The sequence below is a fragment of the Sarcophilus harrisii genome, chromosome 1 (genome assembly GCF_902635505.1).
Source record: "Sarcophilus harrisii chromosome 1, mSarHar1.11, whole genome shotgun sequence".
In the NCBI taxonomy this organism is placed as follows: domain Eukaryota; kingdom Metazoa; phylum Chordata; class Mammalia; order Dasyuromorphia; family Dasyuridae; genus Sarcophilus; species Sarcophilus harrisii.
In genome coordinates, this window is record NC_045426.1 from 476,521,435 (window position 1) to 476,541,242 (window position 19,808).

General features: G+C 34.8%; 1 protein-coding gene across 1 annotated transcript in view; it reads left to right on the forward strand.

The window, feature by feature from the left end:
- The first annotated feature begins 1,990 nt into the window (after positions 1–1,990).
- LOC111719032 (ethanolaminephosphotransferase 1-like) overlaps positions 1,991–19,808 on the forward strand; it is a 160,898-nt gene continuing 143,080 nt past the window's right edge. The window contains exon 1 of the mRNA XM_023496028.2: positions 1,991–2,177. Coding sequence (XP_023351796.1) covers positions 2,121–2,177 — 57 coding nt within the window. The 5' untranslated portion in view covers positions 1,991–2,120. The remainder of the gene's footprint in view (positions 2,178–19,808) is intronic.

A 19,808-nucleotide genomic window follows, 5' to 3' on the forward strand; every position in this document is an offset into this window, starting at 1 on the left:
ATTTACTATAGTTTATTATAAGTTTACTTGTCAAAATAGTTCTCTCTTTAAGTTTAAACCGATATGTGAAAAGATAAACTTATAAAACAAGTATATTGGGGGTTGTTAATTTCATTATGAAAGGATTTTCCCACTTTCCAAATATTTCCTTCAATAGTATTCTTTAAGAGTACATTTATCTAATACATTCAGAACATGATACCACTTAAAAATTAACTTTTAGGAATGCCATTTTTTAAAAGTGTAGCACACTTCTAATTTTAATCATTTTTTTATCCAATTACTCAGATTTCACCCATAACCATATATGACTTGTGGCAGTGTCTTTCTACTATTGTTCTGATTGATCATATCTCTGTTCTCCAGTGACTATATGTTAAAGAGTACATGTAATTAGTTTAAGTTCCACATTTCCATTTGCCCAAGTACACTTTAACCCAACAGTAGTTAATGGTCTCCTAACTAGATGAAAATATTATTTGAAGATGTAATGCTTGAAATTGATACCAGTTAATATAGCAGGTGTGTGGGAAAGGATCAGGAGGACAAGGGAAAGGGTTAGGATGATCCAGGAGGGTCAGATGCAAATTTTATATTTTTGGCAACCAAATTTCCCAGCACAAAGCCATCTTTGGTCACAGCTGAATACTGTTACTAAAAGTTATAGGGTTAGAATCCATACCCTCATTACTTTGGCACTAAGGTAACATTTCATGTCTTAGAAATCAGAAGGTAGGCTTCTAAAGTATAATATAGAATAGCATAGTGAAGTGTGTGTGTGTGTATGTGTGTGTGTGTGTGTGTGTGTGTGTGTGTGTGTGTGCTTGTGTGTATAAGAGAGAGGAAATATCCACAAGTGGTGGACTTGCAGTCAGGAAGATCTGAGTTCAGTTTCTGCTTCTAATACACACTGATTCACTAGGGACAAGTCATTACCTATATGCCTCAGGCAATTCTCCAAGACGTAACTATCATAATTTAGGTGCTTTCTATGTTGGTAGAAGAAATTCCCATAGCCAGAGGATCACTCATTGAATAAATCATAGAGTGAACATGAAGACCATAACCACTTCCAAATAGACAAGTCGCTGAATATCCTTAAGTCTTAGTTTCTTCATATGGAAAATAATAATACCAACTAATTCACAGGGTTGTTGAGAGGCTCAAATCAGATGAGATAAATGAAACAAACAAAGCTCTACATAAACGTGAATTAATATAATTATTATTCCCCAAAGTGTCAATTCACTGCAAGAACAGATTTAATAAAATACTATAACAAATAATTTGCATTATATTCATATGTTTATATACACATAGGTTAACAAACACTTATTAAGTCTTTACTATGTGGCAAGAATTATATCGAGCTCTTCGGCTTCAAAGAAAAGTAAAAAAACAAACAAACAAACAAAAAATTCCTGCCCTCAGGGAGAGAACATACAAATAATTGGAGGTACAAAATATATCGAATGCATGTGAAAGTAATCTCAGAGGGAAGGGAAACTAGCATCCTACACATCTTAAACAGTTATTAAGTGCCTATTATGTGCTAGGCACTTGTACAAGTTGTCTTCCCAACAATGCAAACTTCTTGAGGTCAAAATCTGTTCCATTTTTGTTTTTATATACCTAGCATCCAGTACAATGCTTGTCACATAGAAAGTCCTAAAAATCTTGTCAGTGGATCAATTAGTAAAATCATCTTTTCTTAGAAATAGGTAATTCCCAAATAGAGCACTACCTATAGCGCATAATAACAAAATGCCTTCCCTAATGTGAACAAGGGACTATAGTCCCCAGTCATCCCCAATTGACATCCAATCGTAGCTTCAGCTTTCTTCCCAGAGGAAGAAGTGAATCCTGTGCAGCTCTCTGGCAGCGGATGCTGCTGCTCTCTCCTTTCCACCGGAGGAGTGGGAGGGAGGCGCGGGGAGGGCTGAACTTATCACGCCACCTCCTCCTCCTTCATCTCCTCCTCCTCTCCACCTTCCCCCACCCCAAGTGCTCTCTCCTCATTCACTCCCTCTCAGTGCTCCTGCTCTCTCGGAGGTGACTGGCGGCGAGCAGCTGCTCCTAGGGACAGCCTGAGCTGAAGGCTCTGAAGGCTGGGCTTCAACATGTTGCAGTTGCGGTATGTCACGGAAGAGCAGCTGGCCGGCTTCGATCAATATCAGGTAAAGAAGTGGATAGCCGGTGCTTTCCATGTGTGTCGCGGGCTTGGAGAATCTTCCTTGCCTCTGGCTGGCGGGCTAGGCAGCCCATTCGTACGGATGTAAAGATGTGTGCATGTGTATGTGTGCACGCGCGCGTGAGAGTGTGTGTGTGTGTGTGTGTGTGAGAGAGAGAGAGAGAGAGAAAGAGAGAGAGAGAGAGAGAGAGAGAGAGAGAGAGAGAGAGAGAGATATGCAGAAACCAGGAGGTCCTTTCCGCTCGGTGTACAGACAGCTCAGCTTTGCTTGCCTTCTTCTGAGCTGCTTTCTCCTCTGGGCTATGATGGCACTGTTGCTGCGGCCACTGTGGGATAGGCTGGGGAACCGACGGAGCTGAAAACTTTCCCTTTCCTCTTGCTCTCATCTCAGGCCGGAGATTTCTTCCACCTTGAGACCCATGGTTGGGATCGGAAGATGTGGGAGCTTCTTCCTCTTAGCTGTAGTTTGAGAGAAGGCACACGGTGTGAGATTGCTACGAGTTTCTTTCCTCTGATCACGCACGAGCTGGAAGTGATGCATCCAGGGAACAGCTCTCTTCCACCTCCACGCAGAGAGGCTGGCTGAATGGATGCGGGAAGTGGGGGAGTGGGAAAGGAAGCCATACCGAGATTTTATTATTTTGCTCTGCTTGGGGGCTCAGAGATGGCAGGGCCACTACTATCCAGTCAGTTCCTCGGCTGGACTCCGCCCTCAGTTGGCTGTGCCCTTGGCTTTGATGGTGCTGTAGCGGGGTTCACTGGCTAAGGAAGGTAGGAGAGCTGGGGGATGGCTTCCCTTAAAAGCTAAGCAAGCAAACAGGATCTGAGCGCTTAGAACGAGGCCTGCTAGGGAAAACTGAAGGAAGGAATACAGGAGGTGAGGTATTAGGAGGAGAGAGCCTACTCTACGGTTCTAACCCCTTCCTCCCCCTGCCGCCCTTGGATCTAAACTTCTGGCTTTGATCTCCCATTGGACAGATGTTAGCGATGTGATATCTCTTCAATTATACACACACATATGTGTCTTGGATATGGTTCAAGTTGTTCCTAAGAACCCCCGCAGATGCAAAGTTAGAGTTACTTAAGGAAGTATTAGTGTTATAAAAGTTATTATTATTTTTAAAACTTTTCCAAAATAGTATAGATTTATCATCTTTGGAGACTTATGGATGTTGGGGGGAAATTAATGTATTTCATTACAGGAGAAGGTCGGTCTCTCATACACACACATACATACACACACAGACACACATGCACAAAGGTCATGTCCCAATAAAGACATTAAAATGCCTTTTCATCATCATGGTAAAGGCTTTAAAGACTTAAGTAGGTATTCATGGCTTTTTTTCAAAACTCAATAGAAGTGACAGTTTCTACTTAAATTAATGGAATAAAACCACTGAACTCACGGAATAAAAAAAAAAGTTACACCTTATATAATTTTTAGGTAATGATAATGTTTGGAACTGCTAACTGAAGTGTCATTTATATGTTGATATTCAACCATTTATTTATTTAGATAGTCAATTTATGGAATGTAAGCTCCTTGGGAGCAGCTACTGATTCTTAGCCTGGTATAACACCAGAATCTGTGATTGAAAAGAATCTGTGGTTAGTAAATATTAATTGAATTGAATTGGGTGCATATTTTGTGTAAGACACTCAGGTTATATTTGAAATTATTTTAAACCATTGGAACTATTTAAACCATTGGAATCTATTATTAACTAGAATGACTACAGTAGAGATGTAGGGTGCTTTGTAGCAGGAATCAGACAAATATCATAAAGTAAAATATGAAAATATGGCATACAAATTCAGTCATAGAAATCTTTTTTTTATCATAAGTAAGCAGAACTCTGTATCAGTAGATTTATCAAAGTTAGTAAGTAGGTCTAGATCACAAGTCTAAGAATACTAGGGAATTATGATTTGCATAGTGAAATAGTCATTATAATCTGTTGAATGTGGGCAGGGTTACTAGTCCGTTAAGTTATATGGCTTATCAAAAAACTAATTAATCAGAAAGAGCAACCAGAGAAAACTTAAAATTTTAGAGGCTGGATTTTTAAAAATTACTTCTTTTTACTCCTCCATATTTCTGATTTTTTTTCTGAGGCAATTGTAATTAAGTGACTTGCTCAAGATCACACAGCTAGGAAGTATTGAGTGTCTGTCCTCCTAACTTCAGGACTGGTGCTCTATTCACTATGCCACCTACCTGCCTCTAATTTCTCTCTTTCTTTTTTTTTGGATGGGAAGAAAGAACTCTTAAAAGAAAACTGTTATGGAAAATATTCTAAGGTGCTATCTTTTGATCCAGTTGCATAGAAGAGTAGTGACTAAAACTCATGACAGATTGGGATACTATTCTACAGAGACTAAAATTAGTTATGCTAATTAAAAGAAAAAGGATATAACACTAGAGCAGAATGAAAAGATAAACATAAAGAATTGGAGAAAATAACAAAATCTTGCTTATCTTACTCTGATACCACATCCTGCAAGAAGTCTTCCCATCCTATAGATGGAAATTTTCTTTCTTAAGTTTCTCATAGCAATTTGCCTGGATTTCTTTTTTTTTTCTTTCTTTCTTCCTTTTTTCTTTTCTTTTCTTTTCCTTTCTTTTTTCTTTCTTTTTTTAACCAATTTTATTTTCTTTGTATTATATTAATTCCTTTATTTAGATTTTGAAATCCTTGGGAGCCATATCTCTCAATCTCCAAAGTATATCTCATGGTATCTTTTACATAATGTACAGGACCTTGGTTGCAGTATGGCCCAGTCTATTACTTTTAATGATATACTTAAACTAAAACAAACATACCAGTGAATGAACAAGTATTTATTGAAAAATGATAAAATTCAGAAAATGATGAAACTGGTGAGGTGCTAGGTGAGATAATTTCCTTCCTTCCTTCCTTCCTTCCTTCCTTCCTTCCTTCCTTCCTTCCTTCCTTCCTTCCTTCCTTCCTTCCTTCCTTCTTTCCTTCCTTCCTTCTTTTCTTCCTTTCTTTCTTCCTTTATTTCTTCTCCTCCTTTTCCTTTATTATTTTCTTCTTCCCTCCCTCCCTTTTTATCTTTTTTTTGTTTTTTTCTGTCATTTATTTATCTTGCTAGTTATAGTAGTCTATATCCATGTCTGAGGCAGGTAGATGGCTCAGTGGGTCAGAAAAACAAATTGAAATCCAGCCTCAGACACTCATTAGCTGTATGTACCTAGACATGTCACTTAATCTCTGTTCACATTAATCTACCAGAGAAGGAAATGACAAACCAGTCTAGTATCTTTGCCAAAAGAACCTCATACAGGGTCACAAGTGACTGAATGACAAATATATGTCTGTATCTATAGTTTGATTTATAACTTGCTAACGTGGAAAAAATACAAAAAATATCAAATGAATGGTATATCCATTAATTGTTATGGAAGTTGAAATGAAAGAAAGAAAATTTGTGAGTTTAAATGAAGAAAAAGTTCATTGAGGATGTGGGTCTTGAGTAGACCCTAAGGAGTGTGGTAGAATTTATCTAAACAGTGAAATAGTTGTGTTGCATTGGGTGAAGTTGATTAAGAATCTTTTATTTTTAAAGTCTTAGATTATAACTGCTGCCACGACTATAAGGCAGGCCTTCATCACTTTACACTTGAGTTATTGCAATAGTCTCCTGCTGGATCTGATTGCCTTATGTTTCACCTCAATTCAATCCATTCTCCATTCAGACACTAAAATGATTTTCCCAAAACTGATTACATCCACCCCCCTCTTTTCTCCCTCTTGATATTTTATTCCCTTCAGGCTTATTATCTGTAAGATTAAGTTAAAAATGCTTTGACATTCAAAGGCCTTCATAACCCACTCTTTTCCACCTTTCCAAGCTTCTTATGCCTTACTTCTCTTTGTATATAATCTTCAATTCATCAATACTGGCTCCCTTACTGTTCCATGAAAAAGACATTCCATCTCTTTGTACTGAGCATTTTTTTCTGGCTGCACTTCATTCCTGGAATGCTCTCAAACCTCTGCTCTGCCTATTGACCTCCCTGGCTTCCTTTTAAGTTCTGACTAAAATCCCATCTTTTATAGCTCTTTTTCTAAAACTGTAGTTCGTGACCCCATATTGGGCCTCATAACTGAATGTGGGGATTGTGAAATTATTATTTATTATCAAGAAATGTTTGATTTGTATACCTATTGTATGTGCCTATATATCTGGGGACATGTAATAATTCTTCAGACGAAAAGGGATAGTGAGTGGAAAAAGTTTAAGGAATCTTGTTCTATAGGAAATCTCTCCCACTCCTTTTAACACCATTCTCTCTCTTAATTATATACTGTTTATCTTATATATACCATGTTTGTACATATTTTGTCTGCTTGTTGTCTCCCTCATTAGACTGTGAGCTCCTGGAGGTCAGGAACTATCTTTTGCCTCTTTTTGTACCCTTAGCACTTAGCACAGTACCTGGCATATAGTAGGCACTTCGTAAATATTTATTGACTGACAGATAAAATTCTATGCATCTTTATCATATTTAAATGTCACCTTGACAATGAGGTTTTCTTCATTTAACTCTTCTCTGAACAGTTGCAACATTTAGTACTGTTATCATAGTTTCTTTCATATTCTGTTACATTGTGAAAATGTTCCCACCAATGGGTTTTTGCAGTAATTTTATTAATACATTATAACCAAATACCACTATACTATCAGAAGATTTATTTTATAATTTTTACTAAATAGGCAACATTGTTCAGTCATGATATAAAAAAGATGGCTAGTGAGTCAATCAATAAGTATTTATTAAGTGCTTATTTTATGTCAAGTTCTGTCATAAATGCTGGGAAAGACAATAGAAAGAAAGTTTTTTTTTCTCAAGGAACTCACATTCCAGTGGTTGAAATATCATAGAAATAAGTAGGTACATACAAGACATACAGAGTAGACAAAAGGTAATCTGAGATTGGCATGTCTAACTTGTGTTTAGTTACTTTAGTTGTGTCTGATACTTAATGATCACATTTGGGATTTCTTGGCAAATTTACTGACATGGTCTGTCATTTCCTTTTCTAGCTCATTTCACAGAAACCGAGGCAAACAGGCTTAAGTGACTTGCCCAGGGTCACACAGCTACTAAATGTCTGAGTTTAGATTTGAACTTGGGAAGAGGAGTCTTGGTTTTATGCTTGGTACTACATCCATTGTATCACCTGATAGTCCATCTAACTCACAGGGCTTTTTAAAGTTTTTCACTAGGGACCTCTTTTCACCAGAGAAATTTTTATGTGACCCTGGATCACTAAAATAGATATGGAAGTTAAACTTTTATTGATAATAAATCATAATTTTGTGACACCTCCCCATATTCAGTTATGTCATCCCATTTGGGGACCCACACTTTAAGAAACTTTGGTTTATTTCATCTTAAGTTCTGTTCTGGAGGAATTTATTATGATATGAGGTGAGATATAACTGTATTTTTGTTATCTTCCTGCCTCACCAGATGAATTCCATGAAGGCAAAGGCTATTTCTTTTTAAATCAGCTTTTGTGTCTTTTTAGTGCTTATACATTGTAGCCATTTAAAAAAATTTGTGGAATGGAATACATAACTTTTGATATTGGACAATACTAATTGTCATGGCATTTTGTTTTGATGCACAGTCTACATTCATTACAGTTTGTTCCCTCTGTACCCACAGTAAAGATATAAAATAGATAGTTTTAGGCAGGAATAGGGACTGTGATCCAGAACACAAGCAAAGCATAATGGGCCTCACAGATCCATAAATAAGCTCCAGGTTTGGGAGAATATTGGTTTGGTTTGGTTTTTGTTTTGCTTTGCTTAAGGAGATATTTGTATATTATTTTTGGATGGATAATAAATGGCAGTAATCCTTAATCCTTGTGCTTCTGTTTTCATTTTTATTAATGTTATAATTATTATTCTGTGTTTCATTACCCATGGGTATGACTGTAACCTATATGAGGCTGTATAACAAAGATTTTATTTAGTTTTTGCTAAGGTCCCTTTTTATAACAAAAGCTTCACATCTGACAGAATTCAAAATCTACTAAACTTCCCTTAAAGAACAAAGGATCTATAAACCAAGCCAGTGAGTGTAAATAATTGTGCTATCTTGCTTGGAATTTTACATCCAATTAGTCCCTTAGTGACCCTTCACCTATTTACTTTTATAAAACTTGGAGACATTCCCCAGCAGATGGTAGAGCACATGATGCCTCAGAATTAAATTTTGAAGATTATCATTTATGATAAGTAGCATTTATCTAAAACCATCAGCAAGCACTATATGTAATAGGGATAAGTTAGAAGCATTCCCAGTAAGACGGAGTGAAACAAGGAAGCGCATTATCACCAGTATTATTCACTATTGCCCTAGAAATGTTAGCTTTAGCAATAAGGGGGGAAAAAAGAAATTAAAGAATTAGAGTAGACAATAAGGAAACAAAATGATCACTTTTTATAGATGATATGATGGTATATTTAGAGAATCCTATAAAATCAACTTAAAAACTACTTGAAACAATTATTAACTTTAACAAAATTGCAGAATTGAAAATAAACACACAAAAATCATTGACATTTCTATATATTATCAATAAAGACTGGCAGTAAGAGATAGAAAAAGAAATCCCATATATAAAAAAATAAAACATTTCGGAATCTATCTGCCGAGACAAATTCAGCAACTTTATGAACACAATTACAAAACACTTTTCACATAAAATCAAATCTAAATAACTGGGAAAATATCAATTGATCATGAGTAGGCTGAGTTAAAAATAATAAAAATGATAATTCTGCCTAAATTAATCTACTTATTCAGTGCCATATCAATCAAACTGCCCCCAAAAAATTTTATAAGGCTAGGAAAAATAACAACAAAGCTCATCTAAACAATAAAAAGTCTAGAATATCAAAAGAATGAATGGGGGGGGGGGAGGGAGAGAAACACAAAGGCCTAGCAATACCACACTTATAGACTATATTAAAAAGTAGCAGTCATCAAAACCATTTGGTACTGGCTAAAAAAAAAAATGGAGTGGTGAATAAGTGGAATAGGTTAGGTGCACAAGACACAATAGTCTATGACTACAGTAATCCATTGTTTGATAAACCTCTGGCTTCTGGGGTAAGAATTCAGTATTTGATAAAAAATTGCTGGGAAAACTGGAAAATCATCTAGTAGAAATTAGGCATAGATCAACATCTCATACCACATACCAAGATAAAGTCTAAATGGGTTCATGATTTAGACATAAAGAGTGATACTGTAAGCAAATTAGGAGAACAAAGGCTAGTTTTACCTGTCATAAGTTTTACTTATCTTTGGAGAAGGGAAAAATTTATGACCAAAGAAGAAATTGAGAACATTGTGAAATGCAAAATGGATTAATTTGGATTACATTAAATTAAAAAGGTTTTGCATAAACAAACCAATGCAGCCAAGATTATAAGGGAAGCTAAAAGCTGGAAAACAATTTTTCTGCTAAAGGCCTCATTTTAAAACTATGTATGAGTCAAATTTATAAGAATGCAAGTCGTTCCCCAATTGATAAATGGTCAAAGGATATGAACATACAACTTTCAGATGAAGAAATTAAAGCCATCTATAGTCATAATGAAAAAAGACTAGTGAAATGCAAATTAAAACAATTCTGAGGTATTACCTCACACCTATCAGACTGGCTAAGATGACAGGAAAAAATAATGATAAATGTTGGAGAGGATGTGGGAAAACTATAACACTAATGCATTGTTGATGGACTTGTGAAGTGATGCAGCCATTCTGAGAGCCATTTGGAACTATGTCCAAAGATATATCTAAAACTGTGCATACTCTTTGATCCAGGAGTGTCACCATTAGGTCTGTATCCTAAAGAGATCAGAAAAGTGGGGAAAGGATCTACATGTGCAAAAATGTTTGTAGCAGGTCTTTTTATGGTTGCCAGGAATTGGAAACTGAGTAAATGCCTATCAATTGGTGAATGGCTAAATGGGATATGGTAATTGAATGTAATGGAATATTATTGTTCTGTAAAAACTAATAACCATGTGATTTCAGAAAAGCCTAGAAAGACTTACATGAACTGATGCTGAGTGAAATGAGCAGAATCTGGAAAACATTGCACACAGTAACAGCAAGATAATGTGATGATCATTTATGATATTACTTGGCTCATCTCAGCCATTCACTGATCTAAAACAATTCAACAGACTTGGGATAGAAAATGCCATCTGTATCTAGAGAGAAAAATATGGAGATTGAATGCAGATTGAAGCATATTATTTTCACATTTTTTGTTTGCTTTTTTTTCGTGGTTTTTCTTTTGTTCTGATTTTTCTTTCACAGTACAACAAATATGATTATAATGATTTAAATGATTATATGATTTAAAATGATTATATGTTTAATCTATGCTTGCTGTCTTGGGGAGGGAAACCGGTGAGAGGGAGGAGAAAAAAAATTGTAACTCAGTCTTAGAAAAATGAGTGTTGAAAACTATCTTTACATGTAATTGGAAAAATAAAATACTATTGAAATAACTACAAAATCATCATTTGTCAATGCAAATGAGTTCAAATTTTGTAGGGACAGATTTGACTGCTCGCTCTTTTATAAAGTACAAAGGACAGTGATTAGAAATGTAGATGTAACCTTTAGGTTGTAAGAGCCGAGATTATCTCATCATTGAAACATTTTTGTTGGGAGTTGAATTTCATATAGCTTCTAGTCCAGGCACAGATTCATTCTTTGTCTTATGTAAGTTTAGAGTTTGAAGAGATCCTAAAAATAATGTAGTCTATAGCCTTGTTTTATAACTGAGGAAAATGAAGCTCCCAAATGACTCAAGATTATAGTAAGTAGCATAATGCAAAGTAAAGAGTCATGGATTTGGAGACAGAATGTGGATTCAGTTTTCAGCCCAGAGAATCATTGACTGTATGACTTTTTGTAGGTCAACCCTTTAGAGGTTTCAATGTCCTCATCTATGAAATAAGAGATTTGAACCTCTGTGGCCATTTTTAAAACTAAATTCTATTGATTCTGCATTAGGCATATGCCATTTAAAAATATTTTTGGTTCTTGGGAATCAACTGATACAATGGCCTACTGCACTTAGTGATGACATTAAGAATTTTAAAAGTCTGGAAACAAACATGTGACATAACCTAGGCCAGAAAGATTTTTGAGCATCATGAATCTTAAAGCAGACATGTCAAATGCTATTGAATGCCATGTTGTGTTGGTACAAGTGCAGCCCGAACTAGATTCAAATGTAATTGGGAAATATTTAACAAAATAAATAATACAAAGTATCTTTAAGGAATATTCCTGTATTAATGAGAGAATGAGGTAATGTATGTGACTCAGTTTCCTCATTTGAAATAAAATGAGATGGAGAAGGAAATGACAAATCATTCTAATATCTTTGCCAAGAAAACCCCAAATGGGGTCATAAAGATTCAGATATGACTGAAATAGCTGACCAGCAAGCAACATGCTTCCCTAATCAAACCAAAGGAAGGAGTTGTATTTTTATCACCGAGGGAATCTGTCTTCTATCTGGAAGGAATTTTCTTCTCCACAATGAGAAGCTGTCTTCTTTCAGGCTAGTTCCTTGCAGTGAGTGTTGGGATTAAGAACAGTGAAACATAACCTTGCTATGTTCCATGTTCCAGTTGAGGAGGCCTAACGCTAAGCTGAGTCTTTTTTTATGATGGTCACACTGAAAAATTCTTGTATGGAATTATAAAGAGTTAGCATGTATAGCTTAGGGTGATAACATTGTTCGCATTATTAATAGCAATAATATACAAAGTAGAGTAGTTGTTTATTCTTGTTTATTCACATTAATGATCATGATCAATCAACAAAATTCCCTTATCTTTTTTTTTTTTTTTTTTTTTTTTTTTTTAAAGAGCAATGCAATAAATATCTGCTGAATAATGGGGTAAGGTTGCTAAATAGCAACCTCAGACCTCTGTGTTTGACCCACAGATAATAGATTTAAGAATTTCTCTGGAAATGAAATTTCTTTGTGATGTTGACTGAATTTAGTTCATTTTATCTGTTAATAGTAATTTTTAAAATAGTTTTTCAAAAAGTCCTTGGAGGAAGATCATGAAACATCCCACATCTTTTTTTTTCCCCTGACAAAATCAGAACTGATCTCACTGGGATGAACTGCTGCTATTCCCTTCAAAGGATTACTTTGATTTTCTACTTCAATGAAGATTTTCCTTTGGTCTATATGTTATGATTTAATATGAAATACCTATAACACAGAATGAAATTTGAGCTTTTATATTTTTAATTCTGCACACAGAACCCCAAATATAAATTGTCTTCATTGTGCATTGATTAGAAAATGTTTTTCTAACTATTCAGAGGATTTAAGAAGTAAATTTCAAGACAAAGAAAATAAGCTAAATAGATTTTAAAAATCACATATGTGATTTTATTGATACTGGGAATTTCAGGGGAGGAAATGCTCTCTACCAGAGCTGATTTACCACTGTTTTGCAATTGATAGCTTTGTAGATTTTCACAGAGGCCCTGAGAGATGATTTAAGTAGAGTCACATACTCAGTATGTCAGAAGTGGATCGAATTCTCCCTCACTCTGAGTCAACCCTTATAATATTCTATGCTACACTGCTACTCTAAAAGCTAAATAGATATTTTAAATTATTTTCTTGCAGATAGATCCATTTTTCATTTCATAAATTTTACATCAAAAGCTACGTCATAAATTCCATAATGCAAAAGAACATCTGCTGGCGATTTTGTAATTGAGTTTCAGTATTGTAAATATAATGTATCTCGCTATTAGATCTTGGATGCGTTTTGATGAAGTCTCCAGTTTAGTGCAATTTTTTGCACCATGGTTGTTTGAGCTTAGAGTAAAAGGGGAGAAGTGAATACTGTACTCATTACTTTTCTTATATTAGTACAGTAAGTCATTCATGAAAATATCATCTCCGTATTACACTCTTGGTGGTGCATAGATCGAGTACTGGGTGTGGATGTAAAATGACCTTAATTCAATTCCACCCTCAGAAGCTGAGTAGCTCTATTACCCTGGGCTAGTTAATTAATCTGTTTTTACAATGGGGATAATGATGGCACCCACTGCCCAAGGTTTTTATGCGGATAAAAGGAAGTAATTTTGTAAAAACCTTTTGCAAACTTTGTTTATTGGCAAGACAATTGCCAATTGTGACTTGCCCAGGGTAAGAAGGCTAGATAGTCTTAAGTGTCTAAGGTCATATTTGAACTGGGGTCTTCCTGATACCAGGGTCAATACTCTATCCACTGCACCATCTACCTGCCTCCTTTTGCAGACTTTAAAGTGTTATATAAATCCTAGCTATTAATATCACTGACTGGTATTAATCCTCTCCACCTCCACCCCTTTTGGGAAATATAATATGAATAAAGGGAATTTGTAGAGGCTGAAAGAAGGGGGAAGTGGCAAGGTAGAAAGAAGGTAGTCCTTAGTGCAGAATGTGATTAATCTCAGTAATACCAGGATTCCTTTTAATCTTGCACTTGAGAAAATAATTTAATTATTAGTTAGCATTGTAGAACATGGCTCAACTTGCATCCTTTGTAAACATCAGAAACAATAGGAAGGGTATGTTGCACTGTGGCTATGATGTATTTTGAAATGTCTATGTGAAAAGTGAAAAAGTCAGTTATTGTCTATGTGTTATATTGAAATATAAACTGGGCCAGGACTTCACTTAAGGATTCTGGGCTCACACAGACTGTTCAATTCTAGAGTTCTGACACCAGAATAATTAGTTTTCCTTTTGGCTCATTATGCCTTTCTCTGTAATTTCCCTCCAGAGAACTCTCCCAAATAAAGTTTAGGTATAGATTGTCTATACCTAATGGTATAGTTTAGTTTCCAACTAATGTGGATAGTTTAGTCTCCAACTCTAATATTGGCACTCAGTGTACAATATAGCAATTGGATTTGGGATAGTTTTTACTTATCCTTTCAAAAATTGTATTAAATAGAAAGCACTCATAGGAAGGGGTTATATGGTGGTTATCTGTGGTGTAAATGTTCTTATTCCATTTTTTAGTTGAAGAAACCAGATAAGAAGTGACTTATACTTACATATATACTAAAAAGTATTGGAGTCAGTATTTCACAGGATCCGAACTACAGATCAAAGGGAACCACAGAGATCAGCTAGGCCAATCTACCCATTTATCAGATGGGAAGATTGAGATCTAACGAGGTTGAAGAATTTGTCTACTGTCAATAGATAGTATTAGAAGTGGGATTTGAACTAAGGACTTTTGATTCCAGATCTGTGGTTTTCCCCATTATACTAACTCAAACCAAGATCCAATATTCTTTTTTTTTTTTAAACAACACATCTTTCATTCAGCAAGTATTTTTTGGAATAAACTTTAATTGATATCTTTGTTTTTTCTTTGTCTAAAATGTCCCCTTTACTTCTCTCAGAAAATCATCCTATGTAGCAAATACTTTTTTTAAAAAAGAAAAAAAATCTTAGCAAGAATAATCAATACATTAAAAATTATCTGAAAATATATGCACTATTCCAAACCTATAAATTTCCTACCACTGTAAATTATTAGGGATAGGTGTTTTCTTGTATCTCTTCTTTTGGGTCATGCTTTCAGTGAATGTTTATTAAAAATACCTACTATGTTTGAGGCATTGTACTAGGTGCTGGAGATACAAAAATGAAATAGTTTCTGCCCTCAAGAAACAGTTAAGAAAATATAAATACATACAAATTCAGTACAAAGCAGTATCATGGGGGAAAAGCACTAACATTTGAGAAAGATCAGGGTAGTCTTTGTGAAGTAGGTGAGAATTGAGCTGAATCCTGAAAGAAACATGTGATAGATACCACAAAGCTAGCCGAGGAGAGAGTGCTTTGTAGACTTGACAACTGGTACAGAAGCATGGAGATGGTAGATGGAAGTATACTGTGAACTTACAGAGCAATAGAGCTGTACTCCTTCAACTTGTATTACCTTCTCTGCATGAACCTTAGTAATGTAGAATGTACAGGGCAAATTCAAAAATTTTTTAACTGATTTTCTTTTGTTTTAGCTGGGGAATATCATGTCCAAAATAAACCTTTTTGGGAACTCCAGAAAGGAGTCGAGTTTAGGCCATTGCTTGGAAAATTTTAAAGTTTTTAAAGTATTACTTTGAGTACTAAAATCCTCTCTGGATTTGTTGGCTGAATTCAGATTCACCTTTGTGACACAGAAGTTCATTTGTCTTGGTCCTAAATTCTTGCCTTTAGCTCTATTTCTTTGTGTTATTCTTAGGATATCTGGACAGAGTTAGAAATTTCCTACTCTCTAGGTAGCTATCTTTGTGACATTGCCAGAGCCCATATTTCCTGGCTTATTATCAGGGTGTATGTAGGCTGTGCTCTGTGATCAACATAGTAAATTACACACTACAGTATTTAATTAATATTAATTAAATCACATCGAATTATGTGGATTGGAGGAATTTGAGTAATGTTTGTCATTTGCATTTATTTTCAGGGTTAAAAATTTTATAATTTAGAATGATAATAAATCAAGTCTGTAAATAGAAAAATTAATATATACATACACTCTTTACTCTTGTTTTTCAGCTATAATTGATCTCTCAAACACTGCTATTTCATTAGGAGACAAAGTGACATAATAGAAATGATCACTGATAAGAGTTAGTTGATTTAGATTACTATTATTTCTGTTCCACATCCAGTGTTACAGTTAGGAAAAAAAAACAAAAATAGAAACAAAGATAAGTCTCATTTATGTAACACTTTTTTGGTAGCCACTGAGTTGCACATTTCTGTTCTATTCTCCTTGATTTTCTGTTAGGGCCAAAAAAAGAAATATAGAAGTTGGAATGAAATTACTCTGGATTAGTATAAAAAAAATTAATTTACCAGAGGTATAAAAGGTTATAATTATTTTTTTAACTTTAAAAAAATTTTAAATATATATTTTATTTTCCTCCAAATACATGGTAAAATATTTGGAGGCTTTTTTTTTTTTTAGTTTTAAGTTCCAAATTCTGCTCTTTCCTCCTCTTTCTCCTTCCTGATATGGTAAGCAATTAAAAATAGGTAATACATATGCAATGATGTAAAACACTTTCATATTAGTTATTTTGTATAAGAAGACTAAAAAAAAGAGAAAAAGAATGAAAGAAAATGAAAAATAGCATGCTTCTGTCTGTATTCAAATACTATCAGTTCTTCCTCTGAAGCCATATTATATGCTTCATCATTAGTCCTTTGGGATTGTCTTAGATCATTGTATTGCTTAGAAGAGCTAGGTAATTCACAACTCTTTATCAAACAATATTGCTATTAGTATATTTAATATTCTCCTGGTTCACTTTGTTTCACTTTGCATTAAGTCTTTCCAGGTTTTTCTGAAATCATCCTGCTTATCATTTCTTATAGCATAATAATATTCTAAAACAGTCATATAGCACAGTTTTTGTTTAGCCATTCCCCAACTGATGGATATTACTTCAATTTCTAATTCTTAGTGTCTACAAAAAGAGCTGCTATAAAAATGTTTGTACAAATGGATTATAATTATTTGTGAAGTTTTTAAAGAGGGCAGAAGAAGGCTTTGAATCTCAGTTCTTCCAGGATTCAAACTTGAAGCATGAACTCTGTGGAAATTAAATGTTTGTTTGTCCAGTGCCTGGCACACAAAGCAGGTTGCCTCATCTTAATGAGAACCAAATTTTCTTGAAAACAAAGATACATCTTTTTAATATGAATATTCCCTGTTATTATATGGATATATGTCTTATAACACAATAATCTCCAAAGAATTGAAATGTAATTTTTTATTATAGCTTTTTATTTACAAGTTTTATGCATGGGTAATTTTACAGCATTGACAATTGCCAAACAGAAAAGTAATTTTTGATAGAGAGAAGTGAAGAGGTATGTGGTGGAAGTAAGCAGTCTACATCATATTGATGAGGAATTTTGAAAAAGATTGGGAATAAAATATGTCATTATAGAAGTGTACCATAGGAAAAGAAGATGATCTGGTCAGATAGTAAGGGTGAGCAATGACAAGTAGCTACCATAGAATTCCATGAGTATTTTTTGATTGTCAAGAGAAAACTAGAAAAGCTTTCAGCATACTGGATGGGTCTTAGTGGCCAGCTTATGGGAGGACATGAACAAGGGTTATATGGGATGAGCAGACAGGGTTGTTATCTGCCTCACTGAAGACCAGAACCTCCAAATTGATGAGATCATACCTGAGATCACAGATCCATTTTAGAGCACAGAGTATTTGAGTATATTTTGTATCTAATATAATGTGTATGTTGTGTTTCCCCCCCCCCCCCCCCAAATATAAACTCCCTAAGCTCAGGAAATAGCTCTCCCTTTGGATCTATTGGTCCTATCACAGTACCTGGCACAAAGTAGATGCTTAAGAACTAACTCCATGGTAATTAGTTAGTATTTATTGAACTGAAGACATGAGGCAATGGGGAGAAAGACAGTACTTGGAGTTTGAAAGAAAAAAAGAAAGAAAGAAAACCACACTTGGCAGGACTTGGAAGAGGCAGAATAGCACAGCTCTGTCTACATTCATGCTTCCATATATGAACCCTTTTCTTATCAAAAATCCTCTTTAAGGCTCCCAAATGAATAAATGATTATTTTAGTCTTGTTGACCCGAGCAAGCAGAATAATTGCAAAATGGGGAGTCAGTCTGTCCAATAATAAAAGTTCTTTTGTCCCATTTCATTCAATTTTAAGTAAAGGAGACCGGTCTTCACCCTCAAAACTTAGTCACTGTTGTGACAGTGATAATCTCCTATATAGCTGATTGCCTCTTTAAAGAAGCTAGACAGATGGTTGGATATAATTGGTTATTGCAGAATGTGAAGTTTTTTAATGGAGATCAGAGGACAAAGAGAGATGGGTTTACAACAAGGAAAACCGGTTTTGATTGATTCCAAGATGTCTTCTCTAGAGACACTGTATTCCAACAGATAGTCTCTTGATGAGGGTACAGAAAAAAAATGACATCACCAGTAGATTAAAAGGGGGGAAAATGAAATCATTTCTTCAGCTTAAGGAACTTATATTTTAATCAGTTTTTTTTTTTTAATTAACAAGCATTTCTCTCTGCCTCCCCTATCAACTGCAAATAAAATAAAAACAAACCACTTGTAACAAATATGCATAGCTAAACAGAACAAATTTCCACATTGACCATATTAAAAAAATGTGTGTCTCATTCTACATATTTAGCCAATCACCTCTGTGTCAGGAGCTGGGTAGCATTCATTTTCATCACTGGTTGTGTGGAATTTATAATTTGGATAAGCATTTCTAATATTCCTACTATGTTTCTAGGCACTGTGCTGAGTTATAAGAACTATTCTAAGTTGTATGCTATAATAAAAACAAAATAATGCCTAACTTCAAGGAGCTTAAATTTTACTGGTAGCTTCCAACATGTAAGTAGCTATAACAAATGCAAAATAGACATAATGCAAATATTTTTAAAAATTCTTTTGGGGGGCAAGAATTACTTGATTGTTTAGGAAAGGCTTATGCAGGAATCTATACTGGAATTTAGTAATGAAGGTAATTAAGCATTCCAAAAGGGAAATGTGAGTATCCAAAACATGGTTCAACTTGTACCAATGTATGGAGTCAAGAGGTGAAATATCAAGTATGTAAAATATCGAAGATCAACCAAAAATGTTTGGTTAAAAATAAGATACATTCCAGAATGAGGGGGACTGATGTAAGATTGCATGCAGTTTAGGCCCAGATTGTGAATGGCTTCAAAAGTCAAGCACAAGAGTTTGTATTTAATTCTGAGACAATAGGGAGCCATTAAAACTTCCTGAATTGGGGGTAATATGGCTATACATATATTTTAAGAACCTCATTTCCTTGAGAGAGTTGCTAGATTCATACATCAGAGGAATAAAATGGACAATTTACTTAGATTTCACCAACCCCATTGAAAAATCTCTCATGTGATCCTTGGGAACAAGATGGAGAGATGTGTGGACTATGGGTACAGCTAAGTGGAATGAGAACTGGTTTAATATCTGGACTCAAAGAATAATTATCAATGAGTTCATGTCACTTTAGAAGGACATATCTAGTAAAGTTCCCAGGAAGCTGTTTTTGATCTTTGTACCATACTATAATGACTAAGGTAAAGGCACTGATTTCACATTTGTCAAATTTGCAGATAGCATAAAGATGAGAAGGATAGCTAACATGTTAAAAGGCAGAATGAGGCTCCAGAAAGATCTAAATAGACTAGGAAAATGGACCAAATTCAATACAATGATCTTCAATAAGAAAAAAATTTCTGCACTTATATTCCAGTAATAAATTTCAAAGGTATAGGTTAAAGGAGGTATGACTAGACAATAGTGCATATGAAACAAGCCTGAAAGTTGGGGCTTTAGTGGCCATCCTTTTCAAAAATGATCTCATAGTCTGTCATGGCAAGCCCCTCAAGAACTAATGATATCCTAGGCTGCATTAAGAGAGGCCTAGAATCTAGAATG